The sequence below is a fragment of the Euwallacea fornicatus genome, chromosome 15 (assembly GCF_040115645.1).
Source record: "Euwallacea fornicatus isolate EFF26 chromosome 15, ASM4011564v1, whole genome shotgun sequence".
Classification (NCBI taxonomy): domain Eukaryota; kingdom Metazoa; phylum Arthropoda; class Insecta; order Coleoptera; family Curculionidae; genus Euwallacea; species Euwallacea fornicatus.
The window spans coordinates 75006-100332 of NC_089555.1; the positions used below are offsets into that span (position 1 = coordinate 75006).

The following is a 25327-nucleotide window of genomic DNA, read 5'->3' on the forward strand; positions in this document are numbered from 1 at the left end:
GCAATGTGCAACACATACATATTTTCCACTATAAAATAAGCAGGTTTTCTGGTGTAACTCTTAGCAGTTGAAATAAACTATTGAAAGTTTGTCCTGGAAAGTTAGTTAGGGGTCCCCGACCCGAAACTAAACTAATCCACTCGCTTTTCTAGGTGTAGATACATACACATGTAGGTAGATATAGTTTTTCAATCATTTGTCAACTCTATCAATGGAATAATTTGAATCTTCGAAAGATTTATACATTTTTACCAAACAAGTTATTCTATTCTTGCTGTTACGGAACATTTATTAAAATTGGTATTAAACATGGTAATGATACTCCAATTATTTAATTTTTTTTTCGCGGATGTTGTAGAGGGATTCGCTGTTCAATAAGGGGAAGTAGCTCTCTTGAACTGAAAAATTGCCCTTGCAGCCCTACGGCCAGGTGACGGTCGGGAAATAAGATTCTTACAGCGCCAGACGACGCAAGCGCGAACAAGTACATCTCCTATAAAACCACATGGCAGCTGTTAAAAATGCTCAGTCTGTGTTTACGTGTAGACAGTGCAGACAACAGTGAAAAGTTATGGATCTACCGTGCGGCGAAACATCAAATAAAGTCATACGAGCTGTCAAGGATAAGGCAATTTTTAGGGATGACAGGGTGATAAAAAATTTGTTAAGAGGCGAAACTTCTTATGTTCCAAATTGTGATTATTTTACAAAAGTACAAACCGATATTCAACCGTTTATGCGGAAGGTCGTCACGACTTGGATGTTGGAGGTAAGTCTGACTTTCCACAGGTTGTTTTCGACAGTGACATAAAGGACCGTTGAACCATTTTTCCACGGGAAAACCCCCTTTTATTAGCCCCTGTGTTTCTAAAATGGACAAATCTTCCTGAGAAATTACTCGTTTGCTTGATTTAAATGCCACCTCGTGGCACGGCTAACCTGTTGCGAAAATGTGACGAAAACGTCGGAGCCAGGGAACAATGAACTTTAGAAGGTTGCCATTTTGAGTGCCGGCAGATTTTCTCATTAAAGTACTAAGCTATTTATAGTTCCCCACGTTGTTATTTATGTTAGTTGTGTCTGCTGGCAAGTTTTTTCTTGAAGAATATCACACGACTGGCATGTGTCAGCGCGCTCGCCATTTTTGCCGGAAATGGGTTATGTTTCGGCTGCCATTTTGTGCCATTTCCCACTTTTTCTACCCCCAGTGTTCTTTTGTTTTAAAGAGGAATGAAGACGATCATCGTTTATTATTTGATCTTTTTCTGGCTGATTTAAATATTTTAAAATCCGGTTTTGTCTCATACACCCATTAAATCAAGATAGCCACTGTCCCTAAACAAAAATCATATGATCATCAGCCGGTGCAAATACCGAGTCGCGTCGAAAAGTTGCGCGGGTTGATCATTGACATGCAAAGATTATGAGTAGTTTCTGTTCGGAATTCATTTATTCTTTGAGGGAAAATGTATACAGGGGGTGAATTTATGTATCAGGATTTTGAAAACGCTTTTGAATTTTCATTTGTTCTCATTTAGTATCTACAAATATCCAAGTATTGAATTCTTGAGGTAGGTATTTATGCAAGATCTATACTTAAGTGTCTGGATATAAGTTAAGTCCCAAATTAATATAGAGGAACATTGACGTAAGTGAATCCTCTATTAACTAGAAACTCTCACATTAATTTCTCTGAAAAACTTCCCAACACATTCATAATTCTGCTTTAGTTCTCACAAACTAAAGCATTATTTCAGCCTTAGTGCCATGCCACACCCACACTGCACATTGTTCAATTAAACAACGTACAGGGTAGAGGCCGGCAGACTGCAGTAGATGCAGATGGTGATGGGCAAAAAGAAAACGATCAATTTCATTCACTGGTTCTTAAAACGTGTGTATGAATTTATGAAGGCAATCAAGTTTACGCGACCACATAGGCGAGATGTTGCTGGCTGGTTCTGCTTGTCTTTAGTTTAAATTAATAATGAAAAAAAGTGGGTAATTAATCATGGGAAAAAGTCAGAGATGGTTCTTGGAGTTGATAATGAGGAAAAGAATTGTTCAAGTAAAACTGCTTAAACTCATGTGATTCATAAAAATTAATTTCTCAGCATAATTAGTTTGAGTAAATATATAGATTTGTCAGAATTTGGAATTGCTTGGTGCAGGATCCATTGAGGATTATCAAAAATAGTGCAAACTTCGAAAGGTTTATACAGGTCAGTCAGTGAAACCACTTGCTAAAATTGGTTTAAGTTAGTTAAAACTCGAAATTGCTTACTAATCTTCAAAGTTTGTAAAAAAAATATATTAAAATAAAAATCTGTTCTTCATAAATAAACCTTGCTCGTTTTTAATGTATTTTGTTATAGGCTTTCCAACTGTCTTAACTTTTTACTAATGCTCAACAAATAGTATCGTGCGTTTGTACATCTATCAACATTGTCAATTTGTTGCAATTCTTAATAGAGATTGCTACCACTTGGGTCACAAAGCGCGCTGCATAATATTAGATCATATCCATATTATTCCATATGTTTAACCTTATACCGGCGTTTTATGATAATGGAGGCGCCTTATTTGCGAAATATAGTCGCATTTATAGTTAATTAACCAATTTTTTCATTATTTGCCGGAATGGATGCGGCGCATCGATATAAGGTTTTTTTTTTATACTCAAGCGGTACAAATATAGATAAAAATAGACTACAGACTGTGACAGACAGCTGACTAGGAGTCGGTGGAAGTCAAAACTAAAACGAAATAAATATTGTGCTAGTCCGGGTATTTAAAATTTAAAAACCTTTCGGCTTTGAAAAGATTACGCTGTTTTCGACGCTTTTATTGTTCTTCCCACTTGCGTGGCGGCCGCCATTTTTAAAGATAAATCGTCGTATTTTTAAATGCCCTCTGTTTCACCTAAAACAACGTGGCATGGTACAGAAATCGAGTGCAGCTTTTGCACTTCTTTTTAAGTCCGAAGCAATTGGAGGCTTGTCTCCAGTTCCTAGAAGCTAGAGCGAAGAAAGCCCATTTTAGCAACGAAAACAAAAACTGACATAATTATCGAAACGTGGGAACTATAAATAACCAAAGGATTTTAACGAGAAAATGTGCCGGTACTCAAAATGGCAGCTTATTCAAAAGTTCATTGTTCCCCGTCCATGTTCAACTTTTTCAACGCATTTTCTGCAACAGGCAACAGGTTAACCTTGCCGAGTCATGACAATTGCACAAACGTATTTTATGGCTTCCATGGAAGTTTCCCTGGCATTTGATGGACTTAGAAGTACCAAGATTTGGTACTGTCTTGCCGCTTATTCCTCTCATTAAGAAGATTATTAATTATTCAGACAGACAACATTCAAATTTGAAACCGTTAATTCATTGTTATTGAACAGGCGGCCCACCTAGACCTTCAGACGATGGCATTAATGTTCTGTACGTGTGGTCATATCACCATCCATTCATCTCTTTAGGTTCGAAGTAACGTCTTACCAGAATTTTTAAAATAAATATGGAATAGAAATTCCTCGGTGTTAAAAGTCAACATCGTCTGGGGGACCGCTTCCGGCCATATGATTTTATTGCGTCTACCAGGACGACTGAAAATGTACCCGAAAGATGCTTATAAGGGCCAATGTAAAAGTTTTCCGTCTTTTTTAGGTCTGTGAGGAGCAAATGTGTGAAGAGCAGATATTGCCCTTGGCAGTCAACTACATGGACAGATTCTTATGCGTCTGCAAAATCAAGAGACAACATCTTCAGTTGCTGGGGGCCACTTGTCTTCTCATTGCCTCAAAACTGAGGAGTTCAAACTTTTTACCTATTGATCTTCTTTGTGCGTATACGGACTACAGTGTAACGTACGACCTAGTAGCGGTAAGTCAATATTTTTTTTGTGTAAAGTATGCCAACTTGGTCCTGAAAGTGAGAAAGGAAATGATCGGAATTTTAAAACGTCCAATAGCCACAAAAAACTCAAATAATTGTCTAAAAATAAACCTCTAAAGAACTGCGTAAATCAAATTTTTAAGCACTCAGACAAATTATGCTGTGAAGAAAATGGCAACACTGTGCTGTTCATTTGTTTTTAGATGGCGTTTGATTAAATTTAATTGGAGATAAAAGGGAGTGCGACGCCTGATGGGCAAAATGCGAACAAAAGAAACCTAGTAATTTTGACACAAAATTTAACGTAAATGTCCAGTTGGGGCTATAATTTCTCTATCGATTTGTTTACGTTTCGCAAGCCAAGGAATGCGAAGGTTTGAAAAAACTTGAATAGACTTTTGAGCCCTCAAGACGCATTTCGAGAAAACATACTGCATATTCGTGAAAATTATAAGATTAATTTAGGTTAGTAAACAATTTTGATGTAAAAAAATGAGAAACTTTGCTACGAGAAAGGGCTAAACAATTTTCTTCGATTATTTAACTTTATAAAATGTCAGCGTCTGAATCTTTTAGTCACACTTTCAAAAAGTCATCAGATTTTCCAGTGGATTGTAAGGCTGATTCAAATTGCGCACAATTTTGGATTAAAAGAAGGAAAGTTTGTGTATGTCTGGAATGATTTTTGCGCGCTTTACTTTTTTTAATCGAATAAAAGATCAGAATGTAGATTTTTCCACCTTTAGATATAAATCTTAGAGCGGTTTTCCAAATTTTGTCATTGCGTTTTGGGAGCTAAGACAACAAATGAAGTCATCATGAGGTCTATCAATTCTCAATTACATCCACTCGCTCCAATCTTGTATTAGATTATTTTCTTCTCTTTTTTCAATACGGGCGTCTTTTTAATAGCGCACATCACCCTATCTCTTCCATCAACTTTCCGGGCCAAAAATGACCTGAAGTCACTATTATACATATGAAAAATGTTTAATTTCCTGTGTCATATGACTTAAATAAATCCTCCACAAGAGACCCATTGTCTTGAAGAAACTCCAACCACCATGTTTCCTGGTAATTTTCAAGGAAGATTCGGTTTTGAGGGCAATTTTTTTTAATTGAGGATATGTTTCGGGGGATCGTAGATAAAAGGCGTTTCCTGTCGCGTGTAAAGGATGCATGATATTATCAATTATCATGTTGGCTTGTAAGAAAATGCGAAGAAATCTGAGGTTCAACTAACTCGGCCATCAAAAATCGGTAATACCCGGTTTTATCAACGTTTTAAGTAAACAGTTCTCAATTTATTCATTCATTGATAAGAGAAATCAAAGAACGAAGCAGTAACTCAGTATTTTTAGAAAGAGTAAACAGCAATTCATTCAGTTTCTTCTTGAGACAGCTGATACTCTTAGGCGCCATTAAACGTTACAACAGTTCGCCAATTTCTTTATAATAGAAGATTATGCATTCTATTGTCCTTATTGAATTTTTATGTGAAAATCTCCTGGTATTCTATTTCTGTAGGAATTTTTTGAATATCCAATAGGGCTCACTACAGTGGTCACTTGTGGGGTTTTATCTTTATTTTACCTGATTATGGCATTGTGATGTTGGGAAATATTGTTTGCTAGGATGTGTAAAGTTTGATTTTTACTTCTCAGAACTGTGTGCATGATATAAAAACTAATATACCTAGAGGATATTTGCATATTTATAGATATGATTTAAATGAGACGCAAAAAAAAATATATTGTTTCCTTAAACGCCATCCCTGCGCTCTTCTTTTGTTCCAAAATTCGCATTGGTTCGCACAGTGCCGCGAAACAGTCGACATTCATCTCACTGTTGCCGAATTTTTTTTTTTTTTATCAAGAAAAGATTTTTCTGGCATACTAAAAACGTAGAGTCGTATACGAAACAGAAATACTTGTTTGGAATTTATTTTTGTTTGAAAATGATTATCCCGCGTTTACATTGAACTCGCTATCTAATGAGGTGTCTTTGACGGAAGAAAGGCGCTACGCTACATTATGTGTACAAAAAATAACTCTCCCTCTGTCGGTCTCCCTCGGTTAGCTTAAGTCATTGAGAAGTTCTTTAAAATTATATACCTGCTAGGGATGGCGCTTCCAAGAAACACTAAAGTCGACCACCCTAGGATGAGATTCCAGAGTGTAAACAGTTAGTTTTAAGGCCCGTTTTAAGAGTTTGTTGGTTCTAGCCGCTATACCGGGGATGTTGAAAAATTGTATGGACATACTAGCATTAGTTCATTTGTTTTTCTTGGGTGACATAAACATATGGTGGCGGCAATTTAATTCATCTTTACAATGAAGAGCGCATCCTTGTGGTTGTTTATTTTCTTAATGTTCAGTAGGATATGTCTTCGGTCGGCGCTACATTAATTCATAGAAGTATTTATATAGAAATTCCCATGCATGCAACACCCCTAAGAATTATGTGCATTCAACACAATGCAATCCGGAATTATCCGATATAAATGGTGTGAGAAAAAATCGTTGCCACCGTTTCTCAACCTTTTCTACCTACCAGCTCATAACTCCTGAACGGGAAGTTTTCCTTCCCAGGTCACATAAAACCTAGAATCATCCCTTAACCGTTCACGGGATTTGAAAAGGTCTCTCCTTTTGAAACCGGAACAACGAGCTCGTAATGATAGGCAAAAGAAATAGATCCGGTGGAAAAAGGATTCTCGTACTTCAAGATTTTTTTAGGGCCTTTGTCAAGGGTAGTTTAATATAATAATGTATGCTTATTTGGGTGATGAATTCGTTGAAAAGGGCAAAAACCTGGTCGAATGAACGTTGAACAGGAAATGCAACCAAACGAGTAGAGTGAGTTTTTCTCGGGCTGTGGGAAAGCATCCTCAAGGGGCTGCCTTATCTAATGATAACCGACGATGGAATTAGAGTATCATAAGGGTGCAATTATTGATTTGGCTCACTCCCCCGGTTCGAGTCTGGTGCCTACGAAACGATCGTTATTACATGAAAAGTCGAAGAAAGGTGGTAAGTTCGTTTCTTTGCGCGCCAAGATGCACCAGATGGTGGAGAAGAGGGACACGTTTTTGGTCTTGACAAACGGTTAGTCCCCCTTCTGCATAATTGCATGAATGCACAACAAAAATTGGGAGGTTTTGAACCGAAGTTATGAACGTCTAATGCCCACAAAAGAACACGCAAACCCCTAAAAAAATCGGTAAATATCAAATTTTTCATAAAAATGAGTAGGAAAGTTTAAGGAAAGATAAATCTGAAGAAGTTGCACCAATCCTCTGATTTAAATTATCCTGGAGGCTGCTGCAAAGAGATCGGACCCAAAAGCTTGTTTATTTGTCGTCTACCATAATGGTTCTTTTTACGGTACCTAGCCATAAAATTTCATTCAAATCAAAAAGCCCAACAAGCGAAGTACTTTAGGATAATATTTGACCAAAAATTGATTTCGGTGACAAATTGATTTGAAAGCCAAAGCAAGAGGTTGTGGGTAAAGTATTTCCTAGAAGAATAATGCACATGTTTTGGTTGGTACCTCGTTGAGTGCGAGAGTGAAAATTGAAATTTTAGGGGTTTGAAAGGGTTAAGGACCTCACAAAAGTTTAGTAAACACGAAATGTTTAAAAAAATTGCTATTCGCTCCGAAAATGGGAACATGGCGCTGCTTTTTGTCTTTGGAATGGAAGTTTCCAAGATTCTTAATGAAATAAACTTCAATAATGAATGCTACGCTTAATAGGTAAGATGCAAACGTAAGCAAACCGGTAATTGCGACCTGATCTTGAATTTGACATAAAATGTCTTTTGAGATCATGATTTGTTTCTCGCTGCCTTCAATTTATTTGCGTTCCGCAGCAAATTTCTCAACACGGAACAGCTTTAGGAAAGATGTCAAAACAGAGCTGTTTCTTTATTTCTAAATGTAGTTTAAATTCTACCAGTGTTGCCGCATATTCATTTTAGTCCTTAAATGTGTTGATATCATGAATAAAATGCTAGTCGCATCTCAAAATTTGAATGAAAATTCTAAAAACATAATGAATTCGTTTGGAACATAACGGCATGTTAATTGCATTATAAACCCGAGATTTGGAGGACGTGGAGGGTCAAATTCCACCGCAACAGGTATCCCGATGATCATTTAGTGACAAGCAACTATGATAATTTATCAGTGGTTCTATACGCAAGACGGCGTCAAGTCCAAAGCGATTCCTACCTCGTTTTAAATAGAAAAGAGATTTAAAAGTCGGCATGGTACCTTTAAAAGCAACTTTAAGGGTGACTTTACATTCTTTGCTGTGGGAGAGTGCGGGACCATTGAGAAAAGACCTGGGTTCACCGTTTTTACACTTTGTTATCTCTGACCAATTCGGAGAATTAGGGCCTAAAATGGGTTTCTTTTCTCCGAAGGGTACTTTATTTTAAGATGGCCACTATTAATTTTTTCCAAATGGTTCTAGGATGCTGAAAGTGCCGACCATTATGCCGTTAATAAATCGAAACAGATTTCGCGTCTAGGGATTTTTTTCAAACCAGTTTTCCGCTGAAACCATAGTACATTTGTTCCTGAGTTTAAAGCTTTAGCACAATGGGCGATTAGAGGCGACCTAGATTCGAAATTACCAGTCAATACAACAACCGTGCTTTAGTTAGTTTTTCTGACTATTTTGTCCTCATACATTAAAGATACAGTGTAATTTTTTATTCATATTCGCCGGTTTCTATTAAGATCTCAAAAACTACAAGAGACACGAAATCTGTTAAATTGGATCAGATTGCAAAATTAAAAAATCTACGCTTTTCGAAATCGTTATATCCCTGTAACTCACAAATCAAACATATTAGCACATACGCTCAAAGCAACTTAAATGTATTCTTCTAACTGTTCCTGAAGTCCAGATCGTAAAACTTGGGACACCATGTATTTAGATTGAATGGTTCCCTTCCATTTAAATTTAAAATAAGAAAGGTGACATCAACTTCCGGAATAACAGTAAGCATGGTAATAATGCGGAAGTGTGTACAAATTCCAAAAAATTCAGATAAACGGTTCACGAGCTATTGGGAGGGGTTCAGCCTTTTGTTACACACTGTATACTAATTGACAAGTGACGTGATGTAACTTTGAACATGGCGCCCTTATATTTTTCGACTTGTTTATTCTGATTTTTAGCTCGCTTTGACTTCCCATCTCTTACAGTTTTAGAAATCGCGATGGTGAGGGAAGAATCTGGATGCTCCTGTATAATATTTTGTTATTATTGGGAGTTTCCCACACAAGCCATTGTCGGAACATCTAAAAGAATTGCTTGGCATTTTTCACCACTTTATATTGACACCGTTTAGCGGAATGCATACAAACATTTTTTTACAAGGGGCGCCTCGTGACGGGGGATGTTACAACCCCGTTGTGTATACATAGAGCAACTCCCGATGTTTCACATTAGTGTTATGTTCTCACGATAAATATTTCGTCGTAGTCCGCAGTATAAACAAGTATTTGGCTTTAAGTACAAGTCCCGAAATCTGTTAGCTGTGCATTCGCAAAAGGTCCTTGACCATCTGACCAGTACGAGAATTCCGATGGTGTTCTTTTTTTGGGGGGGGACCGGGAACGGCGACTTCAAAGCAGACGTGGGGAACAGCGTCTGCGAGGTCTAGACAAAGAAGTGGGTTAATATCTCTCGGGTAATTGTGGCTGTTTTCATTCATAAATACGGGGTATGTTCTGCGGTTGGGATCTGTGTGATTACTGTGGAAGATGCAGAGCCGATGTCCAAATTTCTTTCCTTGCATAAATATTCAAGTATTTGACCACTTCCTGTTAAACAAATCAGGCTATCACTTGCTTAGAATACCAACTTTATATTTAAATGGCGTTATATATGACATTTGTGGAGATCGGCGGAAGTAAGCTGCTTGAACTCCATTTCACTTTCTTGTCCCTGTTTCTTAAAAACGTTAACCCACTGTTCTTGGAACTGTTTTTATCAACTCGTAGTTATGATGATTGCGCATTGTTAAGAACATTGCCTAGTTACTTATTCGGGTTATTAACAATAAAGGTTTCTTAACATAAAGAGAGCCGCAGCATCCTTGAGACTGTAAATAAATTTCTGTAACAAAATATCATACATCTTTGGCATGTTTTTAGTAGTCGCCGTCCACCAAGGTTGAAGATAACCAACCTTCTTTTTGAATGGCACGAAACGGCTTTCTGTCTCTTTCGCCCCTCTCAAGCTAGAAAGAGCCCGCACCAACTTGACACAAGACTCAGAAGGTAGTTATCCTATTTAATATTTCGTGGTTGTTTACCTGGTATCGCGGGCGAATTATCAATGGACGGCACAAGTTTTTGACAAAAACCTTGGCGAGAATTGCCTTAATCAGCATAACTCGTGTGATGTAAGACAAGGTTATTAATGAATTCATTGAGCACCATAAAGAATATTAGCAAATGAAAGTCATAAGCGGACGATGACCCAGTAATCGTTTCCTGGCATTTCGGCAAACTTTAAAAAATAACCAAATATTCAACTGTCTCTATCCAGATACCACAGGGAGCTAAATCAGGTGATCACGAAAACGTTTCAGATTATCCAAAAGAACATTTCAAAGAGGATCCAACTATCCGGGTAATACTACCTTTATCTGCTCGAATAGCTTATAAATATTTTGACCTGAATCGATAATATTAGCTAAGTACGGATTAGTTACGTGTTCCTTGATATGTGCAATCGCTTTACCATGATATGTTTAATTTTGTAAACATTTTTTGGATATGTAGATAGTGAAGAAGGTAACCAGGTTCAAAGCTAAGTTACACACATTTGGCTAACCCCGATAACAATATTAAATTTCTTTTTGGTGATGAATCTTAAGTTTCAAGGAAAACTGGAAGCTTCCCTTTTTCTTTAAATATTTGTTTCAGATTAATTTCTTGTCAATATCATCGCAACTTACTGCACTTACATTTCAGGGCAAAGGACCTTTTCCACGTTTTTCCATTCTACGTTTCTGAAGTGACCTTTCAACTTTTACTTAACTGTCAAACTATTTGGTAAATGACAACTCAACACCTTTGACTTATTTCAAGGGTATCCGAGTAAACTACTAAAGCCTTATTTTATTTCCAATATGGCGTATTTTATAAGTTCAGTTTTTAATTACAATCTAACCCTGATATAGCTTTGACAGTCTGCATGTTGGAATTTGGCAAACTGTTACTTTGAAAAATAATCTATTATCTACTGAACTACATTGTGCCAATGATTCCTGTCGCTTTGTAGTATAAAAATTTTGTATAAATGCGGAAATTTTCAATTGATTCCTGAATGATCCATGACATGCAAGACAAGAACCTGGGATGCAATTTAGGGTAAAGATTTGCAGCCTTTGACATAACATTACACTAATAACTTTCAGGAACCACTTTTACTTTTGTAGCATCTTAATTTGTAAATTTATTGCTAAATTATCAAACTCGTGTCAAAAAAGGGTCTACGGAGATATGGTAGAATTTACGATAAACTTCCATTGGAATTTACTCTATATATTTACTACACTATGCTAATGACATGCTTTATAACTCCTGAAGTTTTTTAATTTATTCTAAAATAATCAAAGCCGCTCCACACAATAATTTCTATTAAATCTCACAAACATCACATTACGCCAATGACTGCTTGATTTTTTAAATATAAAATGTTTCTGTCAATTCAAAAACTCTTGTCTGTCATTGAAACGTAACACGTTTTGTCATAAGAACTGTAGGAACTGTCATAAGCTCTATCAGCGGGGTTGCCAGGTTTTTCTTTTTTTCCCTTATTTGGGGGCTGTTTATCATCTATTTTCTTGCAATGAATCGTTGCTTGCCCTCTCAAATTCCATTTATAAAAGACCCAAGCACCGTTCCCACGTCTTGGTGCGCGAATAATAAAGTCGTCCATTCATCCATCGGCCACAAGTACCCTCGAGACATTTTTGTTTTCAGCTTTGGTATGTGCAAATAGAGGAAGATGACATTGAGACGGCCCTAATGCTTTGAACGTTGTAAATCTACCGAGAAAGCCGCCCGAGCGAAGGAAGTTTGTTTTCTTCTTGCAAAAATGCTCGAGTGTTTCTCGAAACTACTTTGTTGAGGGTCTTGGTGGAGGGCGAAACAGAAGCGGGATAGTAAACTTGTAAATACACGTGGTGCTTTAAGCTCGGCGGTTTTCAAAGGTTAAAAATTTATGGCTTTTTCAAGTGGCATCTCGACAAACGTTTCCCTCCAATTCCAACCCATACGACACATTGTTTTCCCCGAGGCACAATTGTGTATCTATCTTTTTTCCAAACAATGTCTAGTCATCCTTGCAGACCCCAATGGAAATCATTTTCATATTAATATGTAAATTTCTGCCTTTGCTTCGAGGTAGAACGTATTCTTTAATTGTGTGTATTTTTTCGAATACAAACACGGCCACTTTATGAATATGTAATTTGCAACAGTTATCTTCAAGTACTTTTTACGAGGGGCAATTAATTTTGTTGGTGGATGAAAGCCGGATTTCCACCCTAGCAACCCTTAACTCTGGGCTATTCTCCGGTTTATCTGGAAGTGGCAAAGGCCCGTCTTAAAGGGCTAGACTGGCGAGACAGTGACCTTTGCCCTGCTTTATTCCCACAGGCGAGACGTATTGTTAAGCCGTTTTGCATTGTCACGACCCTTCTTAACGGTAGTCCATGCAGTGGTGTAGTTCGCAATATTTCCTCCATCCCATGATAGGAAAATATGTATGTGAACAATATCTGTGTGTTTACGTATATTTCGTAATTTAAGTGTTAAATGCCTTTATCTAATCTATGCTCCAATAAATGTATTTCGGTTGATTTAAAAATTAAAAGGCAAGTCGTTTAAAACCCTTGTCGCTGGGAATTGTGTGGTTGCTACAGGAAAATGCGTCATCCACTGCAGGATTTGATAATTCAAGTTTAACGTACATTCCACAAAACCGCAGAACAAAATTACCATACCGCCGCCTCTGGATTTATGCAACTTTCTTATTGTACTATTATCCGATTATTCCTTCGGGATAGTTATAAGTGGGGTATAGGTTTCCCATTCTGTCTCATAAATAACTGGCGGTAATAAAATTTGTCACAGATAGGGTTGAGCCATACGGTGGTCACTCTAATTAGAATTGTGGTGGTTTTTTGTCAAGGATCGCGACGGTTAATGACTGCTTTGCATGTATCGACACCGAATTCCCATGGTTTTCTGGTAATTTGTCGCCGATGGTATCTTAATCGTGCATGAGGGTATTTTTTTCACATACTCATGCAGTAATTGAACACCGAAATTATTTAATCATAATTTTATGTTGAGTAGAAATTTGCTGAATTTGTTTTTTCGATAAGATTTATACAAGACCGGCTTCAGTGGCGTCTATCATTCTTCAAATAACCCTGTCCAAATATTGATATTTTCATAATGTCATATAATAACCTGCAGAAATAGTTGAAACTTCCTGCGACTGCAAATTTTGACGATTGGAAATTATATTAAAGGAAATCCCCCATAGTGTACCATATGACCAAACAGTTCACAATTAACACTTTAGCTGTTTAAAACCGCTGAAACGATTTCGTAATCGAGTTCAAGGTTTTTTTTACAACCTTTTAAACAACAAGAGCGGGTTTTCGAAGAGCGTTAACAAGAGTTTAGCTAAGAAATGGAGCAGTCGTTTCAACCCAAAAGAGAAGAAAGGAGTTATTATTATTACTGATTAACAATTTTGAAATTTCAACATAAACAATAAGGAAATTTCTAATTTTTTTAGCAGCAAGATATCCACAGATCTCCAGTTAATTCACGGCAGTTTTGATTATACCGATAAATAAACTAAATCCAAGGCCTAAAGAACTGGCAACCTCGCGTTACTCATTTGTTTTGCGGAGATCTTTTGCAATAGTGTTACATGAAAATTCTACATCCCAGTTCAATTAAATGAATAGATGCAAGATGAGAACGATGTTGAGGGTTAATTTTTGAAGTGGCGTTCAAGGTCACTAGGGTTGTCAGAATTTTATTTTTATATTTGGATTTGCGGAGAGATTGTTTTTCCCCGAAGGAGGTTGTGTCTGTATCAGTATTTTTCCTAGTGTACAGATTGTTGAATTAACTTCAAATAACCTGTATATCCTAGTTTACAAGTTATCGTTAGATTAATATGAAGCAACTTATATGACTCAGTGTGTCAAAAAGGTTATACACATCGTAAAAAAAAACGTAAATTTAAGTCGTTTATATCGATTATCCAGGCCCCTAGCTATGGGCTTCGTGGGTGGGCCCTAGAATTAGTTCAAACATTCAAACTCCATGAGTTATATTTTCCCTTTTTTTTCTAGAATTGGGAGCAACTAGTGCTCTCCAAACTGCAGTACAACCTCTCGGCAGTGACCGGATACGACTACATCGACCAAGTGATCGAGAGATGTTCCTGGAGCCAAAACCATCAACTCCTCAGGCGGCACGCTCATACTCTAGTCAGCATTTGCTCAACTGGTAAGTCACCTTATTAAATAGCGTTAAAATTGAAACAAATAATGCGGCATTTCTGCCTCCCACCTACAAAGTACTGGCGCCATGACCTTGATGTTTGGGAGAAGAATGAACCCTCGTCTGGTACCTGCAGATATCTGATCTGGTTTCGCAAACTCGTGAGAACGCTTTTATTGTTTAAATTAGGCCCATATTTCCGACGAAATATCAATTTGTGCTGATGGGCCACCCCCACTGTTAAACGGCCTAATGATACATTGTCTGGAATGTGCCTCCCCAGACCCTTTAAAGTTTAAAAACCACTTGCTCTGAATGTGCGCTGAAACGTGACACTTAACTGTTTTCATCATTCATGAAATCCCATAGGGTTTCCAATCTAGAAGAGGAACATCTCGAGCACTCTGAGTTAATGGCTATATAATGTGATTCATTTTTGTAAGAGATGTCATAATTCATTATAAACAATTCTATTAAGTAATTGTCTTTATCAGTTTTTGGTCATAACTGGTACGTTGAACTTGATAAAATTTAGATTGCCATAAGTTTTTAGGGGTAATTTTGCGTTTCATTCTTTAAAGATTATCGGTAAACGTGAAGCATGAGGAGATTAAGCCTTGAGTGAACAGTGGTGTGTTTGAAATTAATCAGCATTCGATATCTACACAGCTGGTGTGCAAAGGGCGAAGCCCCACATATTTACATTTTTCGACAGTAACTGGACGTAAAGTGTAAATTGCTTCACAGCTGTCCTAAAAAATAACTTTGGTGAAATATTGGAAATTACAGGCAGGGCTTTCCGCTTCTGAAGCCCCATAAATTGTCTAAATACACATTCAAACTTAGGTAGCTGCAAACTCCCTGAAAATTCGATAGAGCATGCTTCTCATGGCATAGTTTTAAGGGTGTTAAAGTCCACTTAACTGTGTCATACGGGCAGTAGGAAACTCTGGTCAAGGGATGTGGGGAAGCAGAGGTACATTTCTGCCACACCCCTTGATTGATTTTTAAGTTAGCCCCGATGGTTCGACATTTTGACTTATAACTTTAAATGTCGATGACTTCATGCAGAACGAGTAATTAAGTTTTGTTTGTTGTCGAACATTTTTGTGTGCATTCAGTATATGTCAGAAAACGTTTTTTCGGTATACTTCGCATATAGGAAACTTTTTCTTAAAAACATGTTGCATTTTTCTATTGATTATGTGTAAAATTTTAGTGACTCCCTGTATGCATAATACTACATAAATCTAAACTGAATTGAGTAGGCAACCATATGTCTTTCACTGATTTTGTAAAGGCGTTTTCCAATACTGTGACGTGACTACAATTTTGCATATCTGTTCAATTAAATTGACACAGAGTTAGATAGAAGATATCACTGATGACGATTAATTCCTGAACTTCTCGTTGTAGATGTCCGCTACAGGGTTGTCAGATTGTCATTTTTGTCCTAAAAATTTTGCTGATTCGCTCGCTGAAAATTTCATTAGAGATATTTTGCTGAAGAAATTTTCAAACTACGTATGGAAGTATATGTGTGTTTAAAAAAATCCTAATTTTCGTGGATTGATATGTCAACTTCAATAAATCAGCGGGCCACCTATAGTTTTGAAGATAAATCGATATATTCACCCACTGTATTCCTAGTTTATGATAAAAGATATACTCCCGTCATTATCGTCATCAGTTTTTAATCACATTCAATAAACAAAGATGGCGATATGAAGTGAAGCTTTTGATACCGCTTGACACACACAAGCTTTTGACAAGCTCAATTGAAGCCGCACACAGTGGCGAAAATTCTAAATTTCAATGGACCACACCTGTTTTTAAGTAACAGATTTTATGATTTGTTCATCAATATCAAATTAACATTTTGAGCTCTTTAAATAAATTTTAATTAAAGCCTCAGAAAGATTGATGGTACATAATATTTAATCAGCAGTTCTCTCAAAGAGATTGCAAAACCTATACAGAAACACCGATCACACAATGTCTTGATATGCATGTAATGAGATCGATCGTTCATTCATCCACTTGAAGTGACCACAAAACCTTTTTGTGCTCTAAAATGGCATTGAAACAAAGTAGCTAGACACAGACAGGTCTTGCGGCACTATAATAGAAAGGAATAAAACACCCTTTTCCAAAGGATTGTGCTATTCGAGTTATCACTCTTCTTGGAGGGATTCAGGAGGGTTTATTTCAGATTCAGATTTGAATAAGTTTTTACCTAGCGCCCTGTTAAAACTGGCTGATGCTGCAATAGTACGCCACCCTATACTTTGGTATGTGAGATTGCAGGCGCAGAAGTATGTACAGTGTTGCCAAAGATTTTCTTGAATAAGTTTTATCAGGATTGGTCTAAAAATATATTATTTTTTGATATGTCTGGGTCAAAGAAATTTATTTAGTATACTGATAGCGTTCGTATTGTTTAAATAAGTTTTAAAATTATATAACCTTATGCACTTTAGAGGCGGTTAATTGAATAAAAGCTCCTCGTCCGATAGGTTTAGGGAGTTAATTAATATTGGAGCGATAAACCAGAGAGATAAAAGGACCCAGTTTCTTTTTACACAACAGGTAAAAACGGGCGCCGGCGAGGTTTTGGCCTCGCAAGTAGTTCACAGAAATGCCATTCAAATCCAGGTTCAGATTTCACATAAAGAGTTAAATTACCGGTAGAAACCGAAACTAATTTGCTATCGTTTTCGCCGGTTCACACCGCAAACAGGTATAGAAAGCCTCTTATCACGCTGTAACCCTTTAACAGTTAAAGGCCTTTATCTATTGCGTTAATTTCCGAGATAACGTCGATGATTTAAAAGGCCCGTTTTCAGGTCATGTTACGAACGGTCTTTCTCGGGTACTTTCTTAGCGCCATAGTTCTTAGGAACATTGGAAGATATTGGCAACACGGCTTAAAGAATCCTGTTATAAAGGCCGGCTCGCAGGACCAGTTTTAGGGGGCAGGACCACCACAGCACCGGGCAGATGCTCCATTATGTTTTCGTTTTTTCGATTCGGGTGTCCAGGTGCAAAACGCATCTCGTAAAACTGCACATGGCGATACACAAAACAATCTCATCAGGACATTTAAAAATGGCGGATTTAAAGGGCAGGATTTCGCACGTGCCCGCAGAAACACCCGACTTATCTTTTTTATTTCTTGAGGTGCTGCAGCTGGTTTAATTCATTTCAACCCCGATGGACATATGATGACTTCAAGGGCACGCGACAATGGCATTAACCTACCCCACGGTTTATTGTTTGACTAAAGAAAGAACCCGGGGGATGTCTTAAAGGTTAAGATCATGGGGACATATGCCAAAGACAGCTGGCAAATTGTTTTTCTGAACTTTTGTCGATCCACTTTTTTGCTTGTTACTGATTTGATCTGAAAATACCATACTAATACTAAATTAATATTTCCCAACCTTCTTTTAGTCATTATTGGACAATTTTTCAATTAAATTGCTTTTATAATGCGGGATAAGTTCAAGTGTATTTTCAGTGTCCTCAGAATCTTCCTGTTCAGGATTTTTTTTCAAGTACTTTTCTCGGCCTAAAGTTTCTTTCTAAAACATTATAGAGCCTTGATAATTTGAGCTAACATCATATTGTTGATATTAACCACCTTTTGTGAGCGCATTTTGACCATTTCTGCCGCTTTACAAATTTCAAAGCTCGACAACAAAATTCTTCTTTATCTCTATGATTGTGTAATGTAATATTTAATAAAGCCATACACTGATTTTTCCATATGACAATTTGCTTACCTTATCACCCCTTGCAAAGCGATCTGGTTCTGCGGGCAGCTGACACCTTGCCCGATTCAAAGCTCTCTGCAATCGTCTGAAAATTACCATAATGCACGGCCCGTACGTTTTCCTGCTGGGGTGTTTTATTGTGCGTCGGCACGTGTCCTTCCCTGCTTCAATCCTGCCCCTTAAATTGACATTTTATGTAATGCTAGTAGTGACGGCATGTGTGCTCTTGCTGGCATTGTTGTTACTGGTACATACACCTGGTCAGTAAATAAAAAAATATATATTGCCTACTTTCTTGCATGAGGGAACTGTGTAGGAGGTGTGGCATAGAGGTGACTAAATTTTTATAGTTGGGAAATGGCGTAAGGTCAGGTGTTGCAATGTGGTGTTTCCACTTTACCCCAAAAATTAGCCCTGCGTGTCAAGAGGAACCAGGTGCTTGCACCCTATAGTTCATTTACCCTGCGCTCATAACAAAACACGTAGATTTGCCTGCAAAATTAATCCTATTTCCCAAGACACATGTTTACAACCCGAGGATTCTTAAATATGCATCTTGTTTTTGGCTTGAACCAGGCCAGGTGCAATGCATGTTGTTACCCCTATAAGTTTTTTCTATTATTTTAGTTTCTTTTTGCGCTCCAAAGGTTAAGAAACCATTATTGTAATACCGCACAGAAATTTTACTTTTTAAATAAGGGGCATCGTCCTTAACAGGTGGTACCCGTACTTTTCCTCTCCTCCCAACCCTTTTTGAAAAAACCTGTTACTTTCGTGGGTCGTCGAGGGAAAGTACCCTCATATTTTTCCCTTTTTTCTTTTGTCAACCAAATTTCGGCGTAACAAACTTAACGACTTTAAAAACTATTTTTTAATTGCCTAGTCACAACGACCGACCCCTTGCTTGACGCTGATAACGACCCTCCCTTCTTAGGTGTCTAACTGACTAAGGTTTTTGCTCCAAGGGGTTAGGGAAAAAATCATGCAAATGGAGTAACGGTTTGGGTTTTTATGGCATTATAATTTGACCAATTAATCTGGACTACGCTTTTTTTTTTAACGGGACTAGTTGGATGAGCTGAAAGGTATGCTAATCTGTATGATAATCATATTTTAAAATGTATCAAGCCAAAGTGGGTCACGATGTAACTTTTCGAATAATCCATCGCTAGACCAGGGATACTTTATGGGTTTATGACCTGATTAAATGCTTTAGTTTTAATAAGCCTTCTCAAACATCCCTTAATTCCTATTCCAGCCCCTGTCTCGCCGTTTTCATTGTCTTTTTTCACATCTTGGACGCACGACGTGCCCCTCCTACCGTCTCGATATACCAGGTGTTTTCTTCTTTCTTGTGCAACATGGGGTTGTGCCCATTGTGTCTCGGAACAACAATAATCTGGCTCGGGACAAAGTTCCTTCTGCATTCACGGGTGAAATCCAATTTATTAAGGGAGAATATGGATTTATCGTGCATTACCGTTTTTTCATATGTAGCCCTGAAATGGCCGAAATATGGTAATATTGTTGCGTTAATTGAAATTTACTATTGCCATCACTATACGCCATTAATTTCAATCTGGCCATGGCAGTGTCTAATGCTGCGCTTGATCTCATTTTTAATATTAGCATTAAAAGAAGACAGCGATAGTAACGTAAGTCGGGTTAGTATCGTCAGTTCCGGATATAGCGAGTCAAATAACAAATTTAATGTATCTAACAGTTAATTTAGTTGTAAGCTTTTATAAATCATTTTTCCCCATAAAAGCGTCACATCAAACACTAAAAGTTCCCATATAACACCAATTGTCCGAGAAACTACTAAATCTATCTTAATTTGTGCAGAATTGCCGAGAGTGCGGTCTGGGCTTCAATATCAGGGTAGACAAGCCCGGAGTCAGCAGGACGCCTGCCCTTATGATTTACAGCCAATTGAATGAAATTGGCCCTTTTCTGAGTAAAAATAAAGTTCTCCCGTTATGATTAAACAGTTCTATATACCCCAAAAAGGTGTTTAATAGACCGAACTTTGTAATTTATCCATAATTAGTCCCTACTGGTTGTGGCTTACGCTTCAAGGGCTACGAGACGGAGAAGGGGTGCAAAAAGTAGGTTTAACTAACTACATGTGCATAATAATGAAAAAAAAACGCACGTTTTATGTTGCTTTAGGATAAATAGTTTAATTCAATTCGAGCCAACTCTTACTCCACCTGCCAACTTGAAGGAATGAAAAAATGCACCCCCCACAACAGTTGGTCGAAAGTCAAGAGTAATTTTCGTTTTTATCTACTTTTAATTCCAGTCAAAAGGGACGAGGCACACGGTACACCAATAGTACGACGATTAATACGCACCTGTTTCTTTAATAAGAGGTACCGATTCTTAATTTGACGTTTTCTAGTTGGGAGAAGGTGAAGAACCTAGAGGCGTATAAGGGTTTGACCTCAAAGGGCTCATTTCAGTGGTAAAAATGTTAAGGTTGTGTTTGTCTTTTGAGTTATGTAGTTAGAGAGAGACTAAAAATAAGACTAAGGACAAAGACAAGTTGAAAAACTCTGGGAAAAATCACGAGATCCTATCCATATCCTATACGTATAGGTTGTTTTCAGTTCCTACATTCCGATGGGTTGATATTGGTTCAATTTACTTTATACTTTTACTTTTGAATGTAATACAATATGTATATTGATAAATGTGTTATTTTGCGTTCGTGGCAGATGGCGTTCTGAGGTCCTTATGGACTCTATACCCCAACAATTTCAAAGGAAATTTTCTTCAATTAGATATGCATCAGACGCGTGTTGTTTTTGGACACCAGATGCAGGACGCGCGTGTTCTTCAAAAAACTCTTTCATGCTCTACTAAGTAACTTACACATGAAACAACTTTGGGCTTTCTTATAGGGCCCGATAATTAATTTCGTATTAACTGACACCATTTGGTAAGATCAGTAACCCTTATTAAATTTCTTTATAGATCATAGACCGTAAAACTTCGTGACCCACAGGGCAAAGTTATGATGATTTTCTACAATAACAGTACCTCATATTACAACTTCAGGTATCATAAAAGGTCCATTTTTGCATAAAGTGATTGAATTCTAACAAAAGGTACAATTCAACAAAGGACTAAGTTTCCCTAAAGAAGGAGTCGGGCCTTAAGGCACAAGGAAGAGGGGTCGTTCAGTAAGGTTTTGCTAGGAGAACAATGTGTTTTTTTGGGATATGTGGCGTATTTGATAAGAGCAGCTGCCAATAAGAACCGATTCTTTGACTTGTCCTTTGTCATGATAAATCGCGTTTCCAGGGATACCTAATCAATTTAAAATATACCCAAAATGTAAATTCCAATTATAGATCTCTCTCCTCCGTTTTAACTTTCCCCTTTTTTTATTTGTGGTTGAAGCGCCACTATGTTTAGACATGATATTTTTACATTTCAGTGATTCTTAAGTGTTTTAGATTAATACCTTTAGGTTTTTTAGACATTCTCGAATCAAAGGAAAAACAGTAACATCCAGAAAATTGTCACTTTATTTGTATATTTTTTCTTGAAATTAGTTTTTATTCCCCTTGCAAATGTTTCTAATTGTCAATGACGTGCCATGCTAAATCTTATAAATATATCAATAGGTAGTTCTAATCTCAAGGAAACTTAAAAAACTAATAATGCAAAATCTCACTATAATCTTTTTTTTTTTTAATATTTTGTTCATTTTAATTGAGAATTGTAACCACTGTGTGGGTGTCACAAATTCCAATAGTCCAATGTCATATTGAAAGCGGTGCTTCATAAAGCCATCTTTTTTTGTTATTTGCATTTAAATAAAAACCACAAAGGAAACGTAAGTCGTTTCGGTTTTACCGGATTTGAATACAGTGGACCAATACATCAGTTTTTAATCCCGTGTTCATGTACTTTTCTTTTAGTTGTAGGAGGAAATCTTTAATTGAATTTTTCGTTGATTAAGCTTAAACAGCAACGCGAGGTGAAAATGTAACGACAGTTTAAACTCAAATAAAAAATTCAGTAAAAATTTTGTACAAAGTAGGGAAAGATCAGTAAGATTTTTTCTAGGCGAAGCTTTTTTATTTTGATTTATTTGGACCAGTGTGGTTGATAAGGAACAGCTGCCGAAAAGGGCTGATTCCTTGATTTGTTTTTTCTCACGACGAATTTTATTTATTGCTTCAAGAAGGAACATCTGGTCGAATCGAAGAGACGTTATGGACCATAGGTTCATGTCGCAGGGCAATTTCTATCGTTTCTTATATATTCGTTGGGTAATTACCCCTCGGCAGGTGGTGGCCATAAGGCAGGTAGCACTGACAGTACCACGTGGTACGATGAAGACACCACGTCCGGTGTTGCACCTTGCATCAAACTCGCGAGATCTCGATACGATTAAAATTATTATAAAGAAAATACAGGTTGAATCCTCGGTAGACATCTGCTGCGTGCGTTCAAAATGGGGTGAGTTTCGCTAGACGCAAGAGGTCATATGAAGCTGAGAAATGCGGCCTTGATTCAGCTAAAACCGATATATTAATCAAAGCTATTCATCGGGTGCATCTACACGTAAACACCCGACAACATCGTAACCTTTTCCGAAGATACGACCTTATCATGGAATGGCTGGATGTAGTCCCATTACTTAGGAACAATAAAAAAAAATAGTACTCGCTAAACATCTGTTGGTACTAGTGTACGAGATGCAAAATAAAGGCATTGGAATCTTCGGCACGTCACAAATATCCTTCTTTGCGTGTTTATGGGTCGTACCTATGCAGAAGTAACAGAGGTGGGTACAGGTACCGCGTACCGGCGGTCAGGAATGAATTGTTCGAATTTTTAATGGTGCAGCGAAAGAAACCGAAACCCAAGTACAAGGCCAGTCTGAGATGGATCTTATTACTCCAACGTAAAGCCCTTTAAATAGTCTAAACGCGTGTTTAGTCTTAATTATTGTAACGCATCGTGATTTCATAAATGCACACTTTAAAAGGCTTAATAAGGGCACGTAAATTCCTTGCGGAACGCCCTATTAAAAAGTATGAAATTATACTGCTTACAAGCGCAATAAATAAGGAAAAACTGTATATAATGCATAATTTACTATTGTTATTAAACATAAGGCTCTTTAAAAATATTCGCTCCAATGATTGGGTTTTTAAAAGATCTAGCTTTGGAGATAATAACGCCCAGTTATCTTTAAGTTCTTCCGCCAAACTAAAAATTAACTTAAGTTGTCTTTTAATTCCAGAACCATCCCTCATTCAGACTCGCCCTTCGGTCATCGCAGCGGCATGTTTGAGTTCGGCAATGCGTGGTTTGAAGTTGCCCTGTCAAAGGGCGGCCATGAGCGAGATCTGCACGTTGCTCACGGTCACCGTGGAAGAGATAGAGCCGTTGATCAATGTGGTTGATAATGTGGTGGAAAAGGTGGCCAACCCGGAGGGTTCCGACCAGAAATCCAAGGAGGCCTCTAAGAAGCCCACCGGGTACGAAAGCCCTGGGTACGGCCAGCCGGAAACGCCCACCGAGGTGGAGAACGTGTACTTCTAGTGAAGCGGAGGTACACTGCTTTATCCTATTTGGACGCTTATTATTAATACATTATCTTGTAGTTATAATTACCGTTAGGCGCGGTTAGTTTAGTTACATGCACATGTTTGGATGCTCCTATTAAGTTTCGAACCAAGACTTTTATCAGAATTACGGGTTGCACGGAGTTTATCAGCTCAATTTGCATAATATAAACCAGACATGAATTTTTCGTGTTTAACAATACTGCTATTTCTTAGAGTTAAGTAGCACTTTTGGCAGCTGATTAAAACCCAGTCAAAACTACTGCTACTAGCAAAAAATCAGATGTGTACTTACGGCTCTCTAAGGCTATAGCCTTGAGTGTGGAAGTTATTACCTAACCCATTTGGGAAAATTTAGAAATTATGTATTTTTCTTTAGCTGTAAAGGCTCCAGGGGAGGAAGAGACTGAGACGCCCGTTGAAATAATCGACTCAATTTCCTTAAAATATGTACCTATACTATAATAGTGCCTTATTAGCCTTGTACATATATTATAATAGACTTTGGAAGCGTTTTTGATAAGCTCAACGTTTCTGTTCCCGATACAGTACCTACCTACCTTTCTGAAACTAATCCATGTCTATTCAGTAAAAGTACCTTGCCCGACATCTCCGTTTTATGGTCTGTCCGGCATTTCATCCACAACGCTTTAAGCCCCACAGATGTGTTCAAAATAACCCTCACTGGGAAAATAGACCGTAGATTTTTTGAAACGCCACTTTGAACATATTTCTTAATAGTTACTTAAATAGGAATATTGTTTGTACACTGTACTATTTTACTTAAGTTACGTTATTTTAGCTATTAAAGGTTTAGGTACTAGGAACGTAAAGTAATATAAACTGTCATCGCCTGTCGAGCAGTTTATAGTCGATCACTGTGATTATAGTTTACCTTCTAAGTAAATCCAGGATAAAAATTAATAGGTTTGAAAGTTGTAAAATCTGGTTTGGTCTTATTTAAGGATTTTTTTCATTTTGGGTTGATTGAAGAAAACAAATTTTATTGCGGGTTTTCTCTTTGGTCGTTTCATATTATAAAAGGTTTCTATCTGTTATCTAGTCTTTAGTTTTGTATTTTGATTTTTTTTGTATAATATAGAGTTATCTAAGGCTTATTATCATATCTATATATTATTACACGTACGTTCTGTTACTTATTTAAGAGTTTTTTAAGTAATGTAAAATAATAAGTTTGGCGGTGAATCGATGTTGACATTTTATGTTATTTGAAAAGTAATCGAAGTAATTTATTTTTGTAATAAAAATAAACGAAAACCAAAGTTTTTGTAATGTAATTTTACAGTATTTATTTTATTTTTGTAGGCATTCCTGTATAAATGTAAATATTTTTATAAATAAATAAATGCTAAGTAATGGCAAAGTTTTTTATATGAACTTATCCCAAGGTTTTTGTTTCACATGCTTATGTTAAATTTTCAAGGGAAATTTTTCACTTAACTGTGGATAAATAAATTTGAGTGCGGGATAATCATTACA

General features: G+C 37.2%; 1 protein-coding gene and 1 long non-coding RNA gene across 2 annotated transcripts; one reads left to right on the forward strand and one right to left on the reverse strand.

Annotated features, from left to right (window-relative positions):
• Nucleotides 1-417: 417 nt before the first annotated feature.
• Nucleotides 418-25211, forward strand: CycD (cyclin D). Its single transcript, XM_066290259.1, has 4 exons — nucleotides 418-769; nucleotides 3670-3885; nucleotides 14310-14466; nucleotides 23503-25211. The coding sequence occupies exons 1-4, from the start codon at nucleotides 572-574 to the stop codon at nucleotides 23802-23804; spliced, it is 873 nt and encodes a 290-aa protein (XP_066146356.1). The 5' UTR covers nucleotides 418-571; the 3' UTR covers nucleotides 23805-25211.
• LOC136343503 (uncharacterized) lies at nucleotides 17437-18444 on the reverse strand. Its single transcript, XR_010732794.1, has 3 exons — nucleotides 18246-18444; nucleotides 18104-18178; nucleotides 17437-18044 (listed from the first exon to the last, which is right to left on the reverse strand). It is a non-coding gene; the product is annotated as an uncharacterized lncRNA (long non-coding RNA).
• Nucleotides 25212-25327: the final 116 nt, after the last annotated feature.